This window comes from Miniopterus natalensis, chromosome 6 (assembly GCF_054644295.1).
Source record: "Miniopterus natalensis isolate mMinNat1 chromosome 6, mMinNat1.hap1, whole genome shotgun sequence".
In the NCBI taxonomy this organism is placed as follows: domain Eukaryota; kingdom Metazoa; phylum Chordata; class Mammalia; order Chiroptera; family Miniopteridae; genus Miniopterus; species Miniopterus natalensis.
Genome location: NC_142086.1, coordinates 47,959,721 through 47,975,784, shown reverse-complemented (window position 1 = coordinate 47,975,784; position 16,064 = coordinate 47,959,721). Strand labels below are relative to the sequence as shown.

The following is a 16,064-nucleotide window of genomic DNA, read 5'->3' as shown; positions in this document are numbered from 1 at the left end:
GGTGTGGCCCCTTTTTCATTCCTAACATTATTTGTTGGTAACTTTTTTTCTCTCTTGATCATTCTTGCCAGTGGATGGTCAATTTCAAAGTTGGTGTTTTCAGAGAACTATCTCTTTTTGAAAAATGTTCTCTTGTGTCCCTCTTTGGGTGCTGCCTCCCCCACCCTCTTGTTTTCATGCATACATATGCATACATGTATATACCTGTTTATGTATATACATAAATAAGATGTGTGGATACCCTACATATCAACTGAAGAATATTTGATAGAAACAATCTTGATCTTCTCTTGGGAGACTAAATGAGAGATATAATGGAAAAGTCAGTTAGCTGTTAGTGACTGTTAGTTCTCCTTTTATCTTTTCTCCCTTTCTCCTTTTATCATGTTATTTTTTATTTCCTGCTTTCTTCAAGTTTATTTTGTTTGGCTTTTTGTTCTAGTTTCAGAAGTTGGTTGTTTATTGCATTATCAGCCTTTTCTGATACTGAGTTTGTAAATTTTCTTTTACATAACACTTTGGCTGTATCCTCCAAATTTTAATATGTAATGTTTTTTGTCATCCTGACATATTCTTGTATTTTCATTATGATTTTTTTCTTTGCCCCATGAGTTACTTAGGAATACGTTTTTTAAGTTTTAAACATAGGAGATGCTTGTTTCATGTCTTTGGATTGTATTTTCTCATCTCATTTTTTCTTATTAGCTTAGAAGTTAAGCTAATTAGAAGTTAAGTTAATGTTTCTCTTCCCTTAATGGTTATCCTAGAAATTTTAATACACATCTTTAACTTCAGAATAATTTAAAATCAATAAATATATTTTATCCTCATTCTGAACAACATAAGAACCTTAAAACAATTGAACTCTAATCATTCAATGCTTGTTTTATAGGCTGTTCTTGTCAGCCTGTGCCTGTTTTCTTCTTAACTGAAATGATATAATCTATTTCTTACTTTATTTGAAAACCTCTGCGTATGTATTTTTTGTTTCTGATGCTTTGAATTTCTGGTCATTCTGATTGTTACAAACTATCCAAAGCCAATGTGCACACATCCAACTCCAAAGTTTTTGGTGTTTTGGTGGTTATTTTCATATGTATGCAGATTCTGGCATAAGCAGACAATGAGCCAGCATGCATAAAGTATTTTATATACCCTCTTTAAATATGATGCAGCTGCCCTGGCCAAGTAGCATAGTTGTTTAGAGCATTTTTCCCATACTTTAAGGTTACAGGTTTGATTCCAGTCAGGGCACATACAAGAATCAACCAATGAATACATAAATAAGTAAGTGGAACAACAAAAAATTGATCTCATGATCTCTCTGTCTCAGGTTGATAAATAAAAATTAAAAATATATATATGATGGAGCCTCAGTTCTCTGCTGTTGCATAAAATGCTCACTAGGCAAATAAAGCCGTATTCCAAAAAACAATTTTGTTATGCAGAATTTCCACACATCTCAGGAATTAAATAAACCTAAGCTTTTTTCCTATTATAAACTTCTTATATACATTTTTCCATGTTAAATTTTTTAAAACTTCAGACATATTACATAGTATGTGTGTACCATAATTTGGTGAACATTTCTGGTCTTTGCTATTTGTTATTTCCATTTTTACTGGGTTTTGTAAAGAAAGCTGTAGTGAGTAATCTTTGGACATAAGAAGTGTTTGATTTATTTTTTTAGGATGGATTTCCAGGAGTCAAATTACTTGGTCAGAAGCATATGAACTTTCTAAAAGTTTTTGATACTTTTTGACAGACTATATTCTGATACAATTATAACTTAAGAATTAGTAAAGCTGCCCTGTTTGGGGAATTTCTTCCTGCTTTCCCTATCTCATGAATAGGTTACTGTGGCAGGTACCTCATAATTATTTCAGGATTGAGATAGACTAGGAGCGGGTGGATAATAGGAAAATGATTAGCGTCCCTTTAACTTGTTAGAAAATCAAATTTAAAAAAACACCACAACAACCTTTGGTTTTGACATAAGGCAAGTTTTAATGTTTTATAATTTTTTAAAAACCAGGACAAATATTTTAGGAAGTTCAACAGTGAAATATATTTTATTTAAAATATGCTGTCAGTTATCAGGTTAACAGCCTCTTTTTTTTTTTTTTTTTAAATATATCTTTATTGATTTCAGAAAGAGGAAGGAGAGGGAGAGAGAGAGTTGAAACATCAATGATGAGAGTGTCGTCATTGACTGGCTGCCTCCTGCACACCCTCAGCTAGGGATCGAGCCTGCAACCTGGGCATGTGCCCTGACCAGGAATCAAACCTCGATCTTCTGGATCCTAGGTCGATGCTCAACTGCTGAGGCGCACCGGCCTCTTTTTTTTTTTTTTTTTTTTTAAAGCTAATATAAGGAGCTTTTCCACTTTCATAGTATTATGGTTTGGAATGAAGCAAGCAAGTAACTATTATACTGCACATGGATTTAGTATATGAATTATTTTTGTAATTTGAAAAATTCTTTGAACAGTAGTGATCTGATTACAATGTAAATTAGGCAGTACTTTATTCTTCACAGTTCTTATAAAAGCTAATAGTTAAAAAATAAGATTGATTTAATAGATACTTTCTTTAAAAATTAACTGCTAGAATATTAGTTTGGTTCATCAAACAACAAATGCACTTAGCAAACATTTATTAAACATCTAGTCTAGTAACTATTTTTTATGAGATAGTTATTATACAGTATGATGTAACATGAAAAATTAGAGAAATAAATTCTTGGAGTATTCTGAAAAGAGAAAGTTGCTTCTTGGACAAGGTGTTGAAAGATGTGTACAAGATCCCAATTTAGAGGAGAAGGCAGTTACTGAGGAAAATAAGTACAGTAGGAGAGTGATTATCAGAGGAAACTAAAAATGTAGGAAAGTTCATGATACTATACCTGATGTTTAGGGTGCTTGTTAGGAAATGATGGCAAGGTGTGAAGGATCTTTGTCTTGAACCCTATTAAGAAGGGTTTGCCGCCCGGCTGGGCGTGGCTCAGCGGTTGAGCGTCAACCTAGGATCCAGACTATCTGGGTTCAATTCCCAGACAGGGCACATGCCCCGGTTGTGGGCTCTATCAATGACTCTCTCATCATTGATGTTCTCTCTCTCTCTCTCCCTCTCTCCCTCTCTCCCTCTCCCTCTCCTTTCTCTCCCTGAAATCAATAAAGATATATTTTTTAAAAAAGGAAAGATTTGCCATCATGAGATTGACTGTGCAATAATCTATCAGGTTTTTGTAGGTGCTGGTGCTGATTCTCATTACTGAAATAATGAATGAAGTAAGAGTAATTGAAAGTTACTTTATTCAGACCTTAGCCTATAGGTAATTATGATTTAAGATTCTGAAGGAGAAACTTTCTTGCCAGTGTGCTAGGCAGTTTCAAGAAAGAAGTTGGCAGTATGGTGGAAAATCCTAACGTGGGAGAAAAGGACTCCGCAAGGATTTTGTTGTTGTATATAACAGTTATAAATATAGTAGTATGATACTAATAAGGACTGTGTAAAGATTCCTAAAACTGAAAATGAACTGGGAATTAGGTAAAATGGTTGGAACAGTAAACCAAATAAGTAATAGATTTCAATCTAGATGAAATGATGAGGGCAGTAGGTGCATTGCTTAGTATGGGATGTTGCAGTCATTGATCATGGAGGAAACAAAAGAATTTATATTTTGCTTTTGTCTTCAATGACAAGGAAAATTATGTTCACGCTAATATTTGCAAAGTAAACATAGTTAAGAAGGACTTGAAATCAAAGATAGGGCAAGGTACGTGAGCAGGTAGTTACTTAAGTAAGTATATTTCCTAGCCTGGACACATTTCATCTACTAGTAAAGAGAATATTTTTAAATGAAATCAGAAGCAGCAGTTGGTAGTTTTTCAAGTATTGTGAGAAATGGGTGTAGCAGAGAAATGGACATAAGCAAATATATGCCTGTTGAACATAAATGATACAGTAATAGAATATTTCCCACTTTAAGTACATAATTGGCACTTTTTGAAATCAACTTTGTTTTCACATCTCTGGAGCATATTGAAATATTATTGAAGTTTTTTTTTTGGATGGCCCTGGTGTACTAAGGTGAGCATATAGTTTGCATGCAATTTGACCACTAGATGGTGCTCATAAAGAAGGGATTTGTATATTAGTACTCTGTGATAAGAGTTTTTCTAGATAAATAACAAATCTGTTATTAACCTCAGTTAAATCTTGTCTTATCGTAGTACCGTTGTATGTTTTGAAATTTAATAGGCCATATTATAAAGATAAGGGTAAAGAAAATGCCTATTCTGCATTTACGGTGTATTAGTTTTGCAGTTAAATTGTAATTTTTACCTTTTTTTAGTATTTTAGAATTTCAGTATTTTTCCTCTTCTTCAACCTTTTTAAATTTTTCACTAAGATTATTTAATCCTTGCCATTGTTACTATACCTGAAGACTTCTGGATTATATGTGAGTTTGGAAAGGTATACAGATAATTTAGGGCCTATCCTGTATAAATTTTCAAACTGCCTTTACTTCCATATAATGTTATAAAATAAAAATTCTCACTGTCATAAATTTTTCATAATCATATTTTAGGTTACATAATAACTTACTAAGTGGATGTACTTAGTTTACTTAAGCTTTCTCCTCTGTTTAGAGTTCTACTCTAAATAATATGATTACCATTCTGTGAAAAAGAATTAGACTGTACAGAAAAAAGAATGTTAATTCTTTATCATATTAAAATGTTAATAGTAATTCTTTTTGGTGATTTAGACATTGTGTATTATATTTTTTATTTTATTATATTAAACTTTCCAGGTTTTATAATGAACTTAAATTTTATTTTAATGGAATAGAGTTTATCTTTCAGCTCTGCTACATGAGTAGGGCTACTCTAAAGCAGAGGTCAGTGAGGAGTTGGTTGCCTTATGCCTCTTAATCAAATCATATGAATCCAAATGTGATTTAGGTATATACATGGTTTTATACACATGTATTGACTACGGGACAGTGGATGAGATGATCCTAGATTTTTGTATCTCTTGAAAGGGGACATTTTCATAAAGAAACCTTTATCAAAACTCAGAGTTGCTTTATTGAGGTCAGTGAATTTGAATAGGGGGAATCTATGTAATGAAAAGTATTTCTTCTCTGTACTTGGGGTATATGGGATGGAGTGATGTATCGACTTTAGATCTTTCCCAAGTTCTTTGGCTCTCTAAGTAATGAACAGTTTACTGTTCTGTCTGTGTTGGTACTATTTGCAGCTTAAATCGGAAATTTGTGTTTAATATCCTCATCATACCAATCTAGAATAACAGAATCTGCCTTCCCCAGGTTTTCATCAGACATGGATCAAGGCACATATTTTGGGACCACACCAATTACTACTGTATTTGTATGACCAACACTGATCAGTTCTTTATTATAATTACCTGGTCCATAGTAAAACTTTAATTTTTTTTTCAGGAAGTTTGATTTTTTTTCCTTCAGAGAGAATTCTTAGTTCTCTGTCAACCCTTAGTTTTTTGCTGTAGTCCCCTACCCCCTAATGGATAGAACTAGTCTGTCTAGGGCCATAAAATTGCCAAATATTGTGCACAGTCCTTCACAAGCAGCACCAAACTTTCTGCTGTAACCTCTGTCACAAAACATCTTACTCCAAAGAGTCCCACATAACTCTCTACCTTGTTGGGCATGTGTCTGTATCTTAGGGATGGAATCATAGAAGACAGCATTAGTATCTTTTTTTGCTGAATCATGATTTGCAATGGACCTGGAGGTTGTAGGTTGCCAATGCTGCTTTCTACTAGGCTGCTTTTTGTTTATGCTGGTAAGCACATAGTAAGCAAGATTTTGTCATCTACATCTGAAAAAATATCTATGGTTGAGGTTGGGACTTAATTATGTATTTATATCAACTTAAAAATTTAATTACTCAACCATTGGTAAATTATTAAGTAGTATTTTTATTCACATATTGTTTTTAAATGACTATATATTGTGTTCTATACTAATGTAGCATAGTGTGAAGAGTACAAAGTTAGGAGGAGTCTGTGGACAAACTTGAGTGTGCTTAAGAGTTACTTAGGGGGCTTTTTAAAAATGAAAATTCCCAGGGAACCTTACTCCTGAGAATTCTGATGGGGAAGGGGAACCAAAGTCTGCTTTTTAGTCAGCACCCTGAGTTATTCTGAGGTGGACTACAATGTTGAAAAACACAAACCTAGGTATCAAATGTAGGTAATGCCTATTTAGCAATCAAATAATATTGTTTTGTGAACCAGGGTATTATTTATATAGTGTTAGGTAAAACATGTTCCACTGGTTATTAAAAAATGTACCTTTAATTCTTGTGTATTTTTACAAATTCATAACAATATGATCTTAATGTTTATAATAAGTTTTTTTAATCACAGAAGTTCCAGAAGCCAAATATTTACTTTGCTAGCTAATCTGTTTCTGCCTCCAGACTCAATCATCAAAGCATTAAAAACCAATATATTACATAAAATGATATGTTACATTACAAATGAATCCCTCTATCATTAAAACCTCAGAGTTTAATATAGAGAGTACCTTTAAAAAACTTAGAACCAGTGCTAATTAATGTAAGCTCCTTCCAGATGTAGAAATTTGCATGTCAATGACAAAGGTTCTTTTAGTAAAATTATTTTAAACAGTCAGAACTGTTAGCAGAGAATCCTCTTGTATTTTAAAATTCAGTTCATATTTATAATTTGAGCAGTGAAGATGCTATTGGATTTTACTACAGACTGTGATTGAAACTGGGTAATCCAGGGTTTCTCCACCCAGTGCATTAAATCAGGCAGCTCCAAAGGGTCTTGGTAGTGTAGTGTTTATAACATCCTTCTTTACCTGCTAATCGACCTCACTTCCTGGATTTCAGTCTATCTTGTTATCAGCTAACAAAAGAACAGCTTTGGGTTCCTGCAGACGCTGGAGAAAAAATACTCTTGAGAACGAAATCCACCTTATGCCATCTTTTTTGTCTGCAAATATAAACTCAGCCATCATGCAGTTAACAGGTACAGAGGGAAGAAAATAGAAGCTCTTTCATGGGAAGAAATTACAGAGAAAATGAGCATCATTTCTCAAGGTTTTTATTTTCCCTGATCTACAAGTGATGCTGCTGTAATTCTAGCTGCAGTTTTTACCGATCATTCACCACTCAGCAGCTGGTAGAGAAGTAAGACTGCTTGGCAACCACCTGCAGGGCTGCAGAGATGAATTACATTTTCGGGAACAACACACTTCTGTACTCTCGCGCCAGTCGAGGAGGCAATACTAGCTCTAGCCATGGCTCAGTAGGCCCAAAGCAGAAACACTGGGCAAAAAAGGACTCATCAGATGAACTGCAAGCTGAGCCAGAACCTTCACGCTGGCAGCAGATAGTTGCCTTTTTCACTCGAAGACACAGCTTTATTGATTGCATTTCGGTAGCCACCAGCTCCACCCAGGTAACATACCACTTGTTGAAATTATTTTTAATATATTTTGGTTTATGTTTGCTTTGAAAAAATGTATTAGTATAGATTTCTTATTATTGAAAAATATAATCTTATGCACTAAAACCTTGGATGCTCAGAAATGCTCAGTCCATCTGTGTAGGTCTTTAGCATGAAAAGGGGAAGAAAAAATATTTTCCCTTTTGATCTTATGTAATTCCAAACAAAACAGTCTCGGGTTCTGTTGAATAACTTCTTTAAAAATATAAAGACATTGATATATAAATTAAAATGTAAATTAATAATGCTTATCTCCTTATTTTTAGACTGTGTTAAATGCTATAAAGTATGATGTCTCACCAACGAAAATACTTGTTTAGCTTTTGTATTATAACCTTTGGGAGATTGTTATAGTAATGAGGTAAAAGAAGATAAATTAAAATATTTTTATATTCTAATGTTTTGAAAATAAATTGAATATAGTAAATTGAATTGAAATTGTGAAATACTATTATTGTGTATCCTTATGTCTTAAAGTTATATTAAGTTGTGGTTTATTCAAGGTATTTAATGAATCCTTAGATTTCTATAAATATATATCACCTAGGGTTAATTTGAAAGCAGTAAACTTGTGTAATTACACAATTTTAAGAATATTTTTTCAAATAATGACTGTTTAGCGAGATGAGCAAACATGAAAAGTCTCCCAAATATTAAAAAAAAAAAATCACTTCTTTTTGAGGAAATGAGTATTGAAAATATGAAAAATATAAAAATAATAATTTGAGTGAAATACCTATTACTTGGTATTAAAGGAAAGTTGGAGTAATATTTGTATTTTAAAACATTTTTAATAGATATTCATTTAATTTCCATAACAATAAAATGATAATCTACTTTAAAAACAAGGTGAGAATGCTTTTGCTCTTTGACATCAATAATATTTAAATTGACAAACATGAACATACCTAGGTCATTTGAAAAATAAATTCCTTTAAAATTATTTTTTTAAGAATTAGAAGCCATCAACAGCTTCTTTCTTAATTTTGGTTACTAGAATTATCTTTCAATAGTTTTGATTTTAAAATAATGTCAGATTTCTTAAGTAAGAGATTTTACTTATTTTTCTTACATGGCTGAGAGAAATGGAGTTACTGGGCTAGGGAGAGTCATTAATTGTTTTTATATAGGCCCTGAGGTCACTTATAATGAAACTTACTGAGAGGCAACAATTGATTTAACTCTTCGAGTGAATATTGCCCTAAGAATTTAACTAACTTGATTTTTACTACAATTGCATATACCAAAAGGGTCACAAAGACTAAAACTTGATATTGTCATTCATTGTAGATTAATAGTAAATTATATTTTCCATTGTCAAAAAGAAACATGTTAAAAACTTCATATACATATAATTTATATAAATACATACTACTATGTAGGTATACAGACACATATACACTGCCATTGATATGTAATTCATCTTATTAAGGGCATACAAATGAAAAGGCAAATAAAATAGTTCACACATAAAACTATTGAGATCACAGAATTACATTATAGTTATTTAGGAGTTGAAGTAAAAGCTGGCTATTGCAGTAAAATAGAGTCAGAGTTTTACTACAAACTCTCTTTGCAGTTGATCCTACAAAGTCATTTAAAAATTTTTTCCCCCCATTTGGTTCAGATCATTTGTGTATACAGATAAATGACTTAGTTTTTATTTATTTCAGACCTCTTTGCATTACTTATCTTTTTCATTGCATTTATTTCATCTCTAGAAGTGTAGACGTTAAGTCAGAGGTTTTAGCTTTTCTTTCTCCTGCTCTGGAATACCAGTTATGTCATTTTTCATTGTATATATTTTTCTAACTGAAAAGTTGGATAATTTGAGTTTTCAAGTCTTTGGTGGTTAACTGAATGAAAGTCATTGTATAGGATAAGATATAATAGGACTGAGAAGACATTTGACATATTGCGTCTTAGTTAACGCCAGAACATATTTTTCTGTTTCATCTACTGACTCATGACTGGCAGTTTTATTTTGTAGCACTAGGGGGATTTCTGTAGAGTTAAAAACAAAGTAGATTAATGACATGTCTTAATTGAGCATATACTATTATATCTGTGAATATAGTAGTATGACATTGATAGTGTTTTGTTATATGATTGATAAATAACAACAGTGAGGATGATGATGACCGGGTCTCCTATTACACTGTTGTCAGAAATATTCTTTTTTAAGATTTGATAGCAAGATTAACTTCTTATAACTATGCTGCATGATACTTCTAGCAGTGTGGAGAGTTATTAGTAAATCAAGTTTTATTAAATATCCCCTCAAATATCCTCTGTAAATAAAAAGAAAATTTGCTTTCTTTACAGATTCATTTAAATTGCTTATCTGTTGGAGGTATTCATTTTCATAACTAAGATTATTTGCCCAGTCCTTCTGTAAAATCTGGAACTTAGTAGGAAATCATTAATGTTTTGTTTTGTTTTAATGATAAGGAATCCAGGTGGTTATAAACTTCTACAAACCCCCAGCTTCTAGGATAGGGCTTGTTATATGGTTGGTGCTCAGTAACTGTTTATGGAATTGATTAATTTCCATGTCAGTCACCTTGAACCTTATTAGCTCATGGCCTTCCAGAATATGGCACCTAATCTGAAACCACTTGGGTAATTATATTTAGATCTACTCTCTTCCCTCATACGTGCCTTTAGTTCTTCACAGCAGCCCATCTCTTCTTCCACTTCCCTTTTCTTCCCCTCCATTCTTCGTCTTTTCTTCAAGCCACAAAACTCCCTCATGCACCTGTTCTCTCTTTTTACACTTTTGAGTCCCCACCCAACGATAACCATACAGCTTATAAGCTATCTCCAATTTCTGTCATTTGGCTGTATCCCAAAAGTTTACATTATGGGTTTTTTGTCTGGGGAGCTTTTTTTAATGTTAAATTAAGATGAATTTCTTGTGAATTATTTTACTTTGGTGTAAGTTTTTCTTTTGGGGGATTCATAAAACTTATGTTCTTAATTTGGAATAGTTATAATATAGAAAAAGTGGCCTATCATTGTCAGGCCCTCCTGAGTTTCACACTGCAGAATTTCCTCTATTCTTGCATTTAGGATCACTTGATGCCAATCTGTCCTATCCTACTTAGCCTATTCAAGCTCCGTTCCAACCTAGGACCAAATTTTATATTCAGCAGGGTTTTTTAAAAGTCCAGCACAATACTTCTAGACTTTTCTACCTGATTAGCCCCTAAGTAAAAAGTTTTAACTACTTGGTGATAGATTATGTTTATTAATGAGAATAGTAATTGCATACTTCGAACAGCTGTGAAGTGATAGGTCACTTCGATTGTGTGTTTAGCAACTATTCCTATATTTTAGACTACTTGAAAATTCCTAACATGGATTACTATAAATATTCAAATTGCGTTCTCCCATCCCTCAAAAATCAATATACCAAATTAAGCTGAAAACAGCAAAGTTATATGGAATAGACATGATGACTTATAATTGAAATAGAAGAGTAATTTTTTTTCTTTTTATTAAATGCATTGGGGTGACATTGGTTAATAAAATTATATAGGTTTCAGGTGTACAGTTCTGTAATACATCATATTGTATGTTCACCACCTCAAGTAAAGTCTCCTTCCATCACCATACTCTTCTGTCTCTCCCTACCCCGTTTTTCCCTCTGGTAATCACCATACTGTTTTCTGCGTCTATGAGGGTTTTTTGGTGGTTGTTTTTTCTGTTTGTTTGTTTTTCATTTGTTTTGGGGGGGGGGTTGCTTAATCCCCTCATATTTTTCACCCAGCCCACAATCACCCTCCTGTCTGATAGCTGTCAGTCTGTTCTCTAAAGTTTTAATAAGTGAATATTAGCCACAGGAGTTAAATAATCTTTTTAGAGGAAAAAAAAACTGTTCTGCATTAAAATACAGGAAAACACCATTCCTCATGTAGAAAATATGTAGGCTGATTTGTATAAAAAGTACTATTCTAAACAAATGCATTCTGGATCATAAAGGATTTAATTTTTAGACTTGTGCATTGGATATATTGTCCAAAAAAAAGAATGTAATATCAACCTCATTGAATTAATTGTGTTAAGTCACTTAATATATCTAACCTACTTAGGACAGTGCCTGATAGCTGTTACTATTTTATTATATTATTATTATATTTTTATATTGCTTAAGTTGGATAATCTGTGGACTAATTCAAATATAAATAATTAGGAATTATAGCATCTAGGTTAGTGTAGTTCATTCAAGCATTCAGTGCATAGTGTTGACTAAGTTAATTAAGTGCAAGCTGTATACTTTTTTAAGAACTTCAGATCTCAGCACCTTTTATTGCAGAACTAAGATTCTCTGTGAAACCACCAATTCCCTGACCTTGCCTCCCTTCTCAACAATTCCTTCTTCAAATTGCTAAAGCAGTCACAAGTAGACAACTAAATTTAACTGATTATCCACCTTTTACCAAACTCCCCCAAACATACCATCAGGACTAATTTTATACTCCACATCCTTTCAACCTTAATCATCACACCTGGCTTTCTTCTGAGAATACTACAGCCCTCACAAAAAGTGAAACTGTTATCAGTCACACCCTGTTCGCTATGGAACCAACAAGTAGAATTGTCTTCCTTGCTTACCATATGGATATTTATGGATGATTATATTTCGTCTCTCTTTTTAAAACTGTAAATGTTGCTCTAGCCAGTTTGGCTTAGTGGTTAGAGCATCAGCCTGTGAACTTAAGGGTCCTGGGTTCAGTTCCTGCCAAAGGTACATACCTAGGTTGCAGACTTGATCCCCGACCCAGTTAGGGCATGTTCAGGAGGCAACCAATTGATGTGTCTCTCTCACATCGATGTTTCTCTCTCCCTCCCTCCCACTCTCTCTGAAAAACAATGGGAAATATATCCTCGGATGAGGAAATAATAAATAAATAAATTAAATAAATAAATAAATAAATAAATGTTATAGATCATATTTTCTACTTCCCCTTCTTTTCTAGTCATCTGTGTTTCTCCCGGTCAGTCCTCCTACTGACTGATGGTTTGAACACCTGGTTTACTATCTTTTCTCTGCCCACTATTCCTGAATCATTTTTAGTGATTTTCAGTATCCTTGTGTGACCCATTCAAATTCTTACTTATCAATTCTTTGATACCCTAAACTTCCAGGATCTTGTGGGGGTTTTTTCACTTTTTCTTTCACCTACTTAAATGGTTATATTCAAGACCTCATTAGCATTGACTATACCAGCGATTTTGAACTTACTCATCTTATGGCACACATAAACTAATTACTGAAATTCTGTGGCACACCAAAGAATATATTTTTTGCCAATCTGACAAAAAGTAGGTATAATTTTGATTCATTCACACCAGACAGCTATTGTTGTGTTGGCTGTTGTCATTTTTTTATTTGACATTCTAAGTGGGAAAAGAGGTCAGTGTGTCTGACTAAATAGTCAGGTATTGTACGTTTAAAAAATTTTTGTGGTACACCACTTGAAAAACTGGACTATATACCACTTACAAAATCTCAGTTGCAAGTATTCCAAACTATCGGACTAGCACTTCCTTTCTTTTTAGCTCACTTTCCCTATTACAAAGATTTTTTTTTTATACCCTCTGAAGACCCCCTAGCCCAGCTTTTTACTGTCTATCATTTCTTTTGTGCTCTTATTTCCATTCTTGCCTTGCTCAGATTCCTTGGTCCATGACTATAAACACTGTCTTTTGTAATCTCAGCTCTCTTTTGCCCTTCTGTCACTTCATTGGTAAGGTCCTACCTTGGTTAATTGCAGCTCTGCTCTGCCTTCTGCACACTGGCAAAGCAGCACATTAAACTTCAAATACCTGTTTTCTGACCCTCATTCTCAGTTGATGGTCTTATTCTGTATTTCAACCTGTTAAAATAAATGATACATCTGTGTTCCTAAAGCTCACCCCTTCACTTCTGCATTAGATCTTAGGCCCCTTGACTATTCAGGGACTTCTGAAATTCTCCCTTCTGCATGATCTGTTTTTCCCTTTATACTGGATTATTCTCATCAGCACGTACCTGCTATAATACCTCTCATTAAAAGAACCAACCGAAAAAAACCTCTTTTGGAGTCTAGATTGTCAAATCCAATAATCAGTTCTTAATCCCCATTTTTACTTGACCCCAGCTTTTTACAGAATTGACTACTCCCTCCTTTAAATTCTTTTCTCCTTTGACTCTTAAACAACATTATTGATATTCTCCCAACCCCAGTTTCCTTTGTAGTATCTTCCTCCTCTCTACTGTTAATGTGCCTCGGGGCTCAGTCTTTAAATTTCTCTCCTTTCATACTCACATTTCAGGTGATCTCATTAAATCCCGTGCCTTTAAATAACATCATTATTTATATTTTTTAGCCCAGAGCTAATCCCTGTACACTAAACTTGTATATCTAGCTTCTTACTCGTTATCTCCACTGGAATAAGAATCTAAGTTAACATGTCAGAAACAGAGTTTCTAATTTTATTCTCATCTTCTTCAGTGTACCATTTACTGAGATGCTGAAGACAAAAACGCTTGGAATCATCTATTCCTTTTTCCTTGGCTCTACATTCAGTCTAATTGCAAATTTTATTGGGTTTGTTTCAGGATATATTTATGATCTGACCACTTTTCACCACTTCTGCAACTACTAATTAAAGTTGACGCTTGAACAACATGGGGCCTCAGGGTGCCAACCCCCTATGCAGTTGAATATTCGTGTATAAATTTTAACTCCCCGAAAACGTAACTACTAACAGCCTGCTCTTGAACAGAAGCCCTACCAATAACGTAAACAGTTGGTTACCATATATTTTGTATGTTATATGTACTGTATACTGTAGCCTTACAATAAACTAAGCTAGAGAAAATGTTATTAAGAAAATCATAAGGAGGAGAAAATACATTTACAGTGCTTTACTGTATTTATCAATACTGTAAGTTTACGTCATCTGTTTACAACATAAATCATCTGTAAGTACCTACATAAATATTGTCTTATATGATACAAAATACTGTAGATGTCTTATGTATCACTAACACTAGACATCAAAAATAAAAAGATAATTTGCAAAAAGAAATTCATATTTAGAAATATAATGATTCACACATTGATAACAAAGAAGCATCAATATGATTGTAGCCTAATGTAATAGATATGATTGCTTCGTGGTAGCCTAGCCTATACATCAATGAATGAATTGCTATAAAATATTTATGGCATACAGTATTACAGTCATATTCATAATACAGTATTAGAAATGTTTTTAGAAACCACTTGCCTGTAATGATAGGCTGATACACAGTTTCTCCAGTTACAAGAGAGAGAGGCATACTATAATTCTTTGAAAGCAAAGCTATGAAACAGTAAGAAAACTAACAAATTATTAATTTTATATTATCACTTACCATATGCCTGTGTAAGGATAGGCTATTCACTGTCATGCAAATCATGCACATGATGTTCTACATGATGAATACTTAGGGGATGTGATGACTGTGATGACAATGATTGTCGTGATGATGAGGAGGACAAGAACAGCACAAAATGTCTCAAAAAGTTCGTGCCATACCGTTATTAGATTATCACACGAAGAGACACAACAGGTAACTGCATGATGATTACTTACTATTTATTAAGCGGAAGTGGATCATCATAAACATTTTCATCCTCATCATCTTCACGCTGAGTAGGCCAAGGAGGAGGAGGGGTTGGTCTTGCTGTCTCAGGTGGCAGAGGCAGAGAGGCGGATGAGTTGGGAGGGGAGTCAGTAGAGGCAGGCATACTTGATATAACTTTATGGAAATACATTGTAATTTCTATATGACTTTTTTGTTCTTTTATTTATTTGAAAATGTTTCTGTGTGATACCAATTCTACTGTTTGCTTTAGTTTCAGTGCTGTTGTAGAAAGACCTGTGTCTTAAAAGAAGTCTAAAGCACTCTTGAAGAATTGAAACGTTTTGCTAGATTGTCTAATGTCAGTTTGTTTTCTGGCACTGCTGCTTCATTGTCTTCCTCAACGCCTGGCACTGATTCAAAAGCACTCATTTGTATCAAACTGTCTTCTGTTACTTCCTCTGGTGTGGTGTCTATTAGCTCTTAAAATTCTCTAAGATTCATATCTTGAAACCCTACACACACACACACACACACACACACACACACACACACACACACACACACACACACACACACACACACACACACACACACACACACACACACACACACACACACACACACACACACACACACACACACACACACACACACACACACACACACACACACACACACACACACACACCCCCACCCACCCACCCACCCACCCCCCCCACCTTCTTTTTTTTTTTTGGTCTTATCCACAATCTCTTCCTTGGTTTCCTTGATTGACTTTGTTGTAAAGTTATACACAACATCTGGACACAATTTTCTCCAGCAGGAATTGTTTCAGGCTTGATGGCTTTCACAGCCTTTTCTAGATTAGTAATGGCATCTTCAATCCTTACAGACTTTTATGATACTCTTTTGT

The 16,064-nt window shown here is 33.8% G+C and overlaps 1 protein-coding gene across 7 annotated transcripts in view; it reads left to right on the top strand.

Annotated features, from left to right (window-relative positions):
- The window catches only part of DLG1 (discs large MAGUK scaffold protein 1), a 223,480-nt gene that overhangs the window by 79,834 nt on the left and 127,582 nt on the right, over positions 1–16,064 (top strand). The window contains exon 1 of one of the 7 annotated variants that reach the window (XM_087818224.1): positions 6,457–7,482. The exons of the other annotated variants lie outside the window; for them this stretch is intronic. Within the exon in view, the coding sequence (XP_087674350.1) occupies positions 7,249–7,482 (234 nt within the window). The 5' untranslated portion in view covers positions 6,457–7,248. Of the gene's footprint in view, positions 1–6,456; positions 7,483–16,064 lie in introns of those variants that run through there. 7 annotated transcript variants of the gene reach the window in all.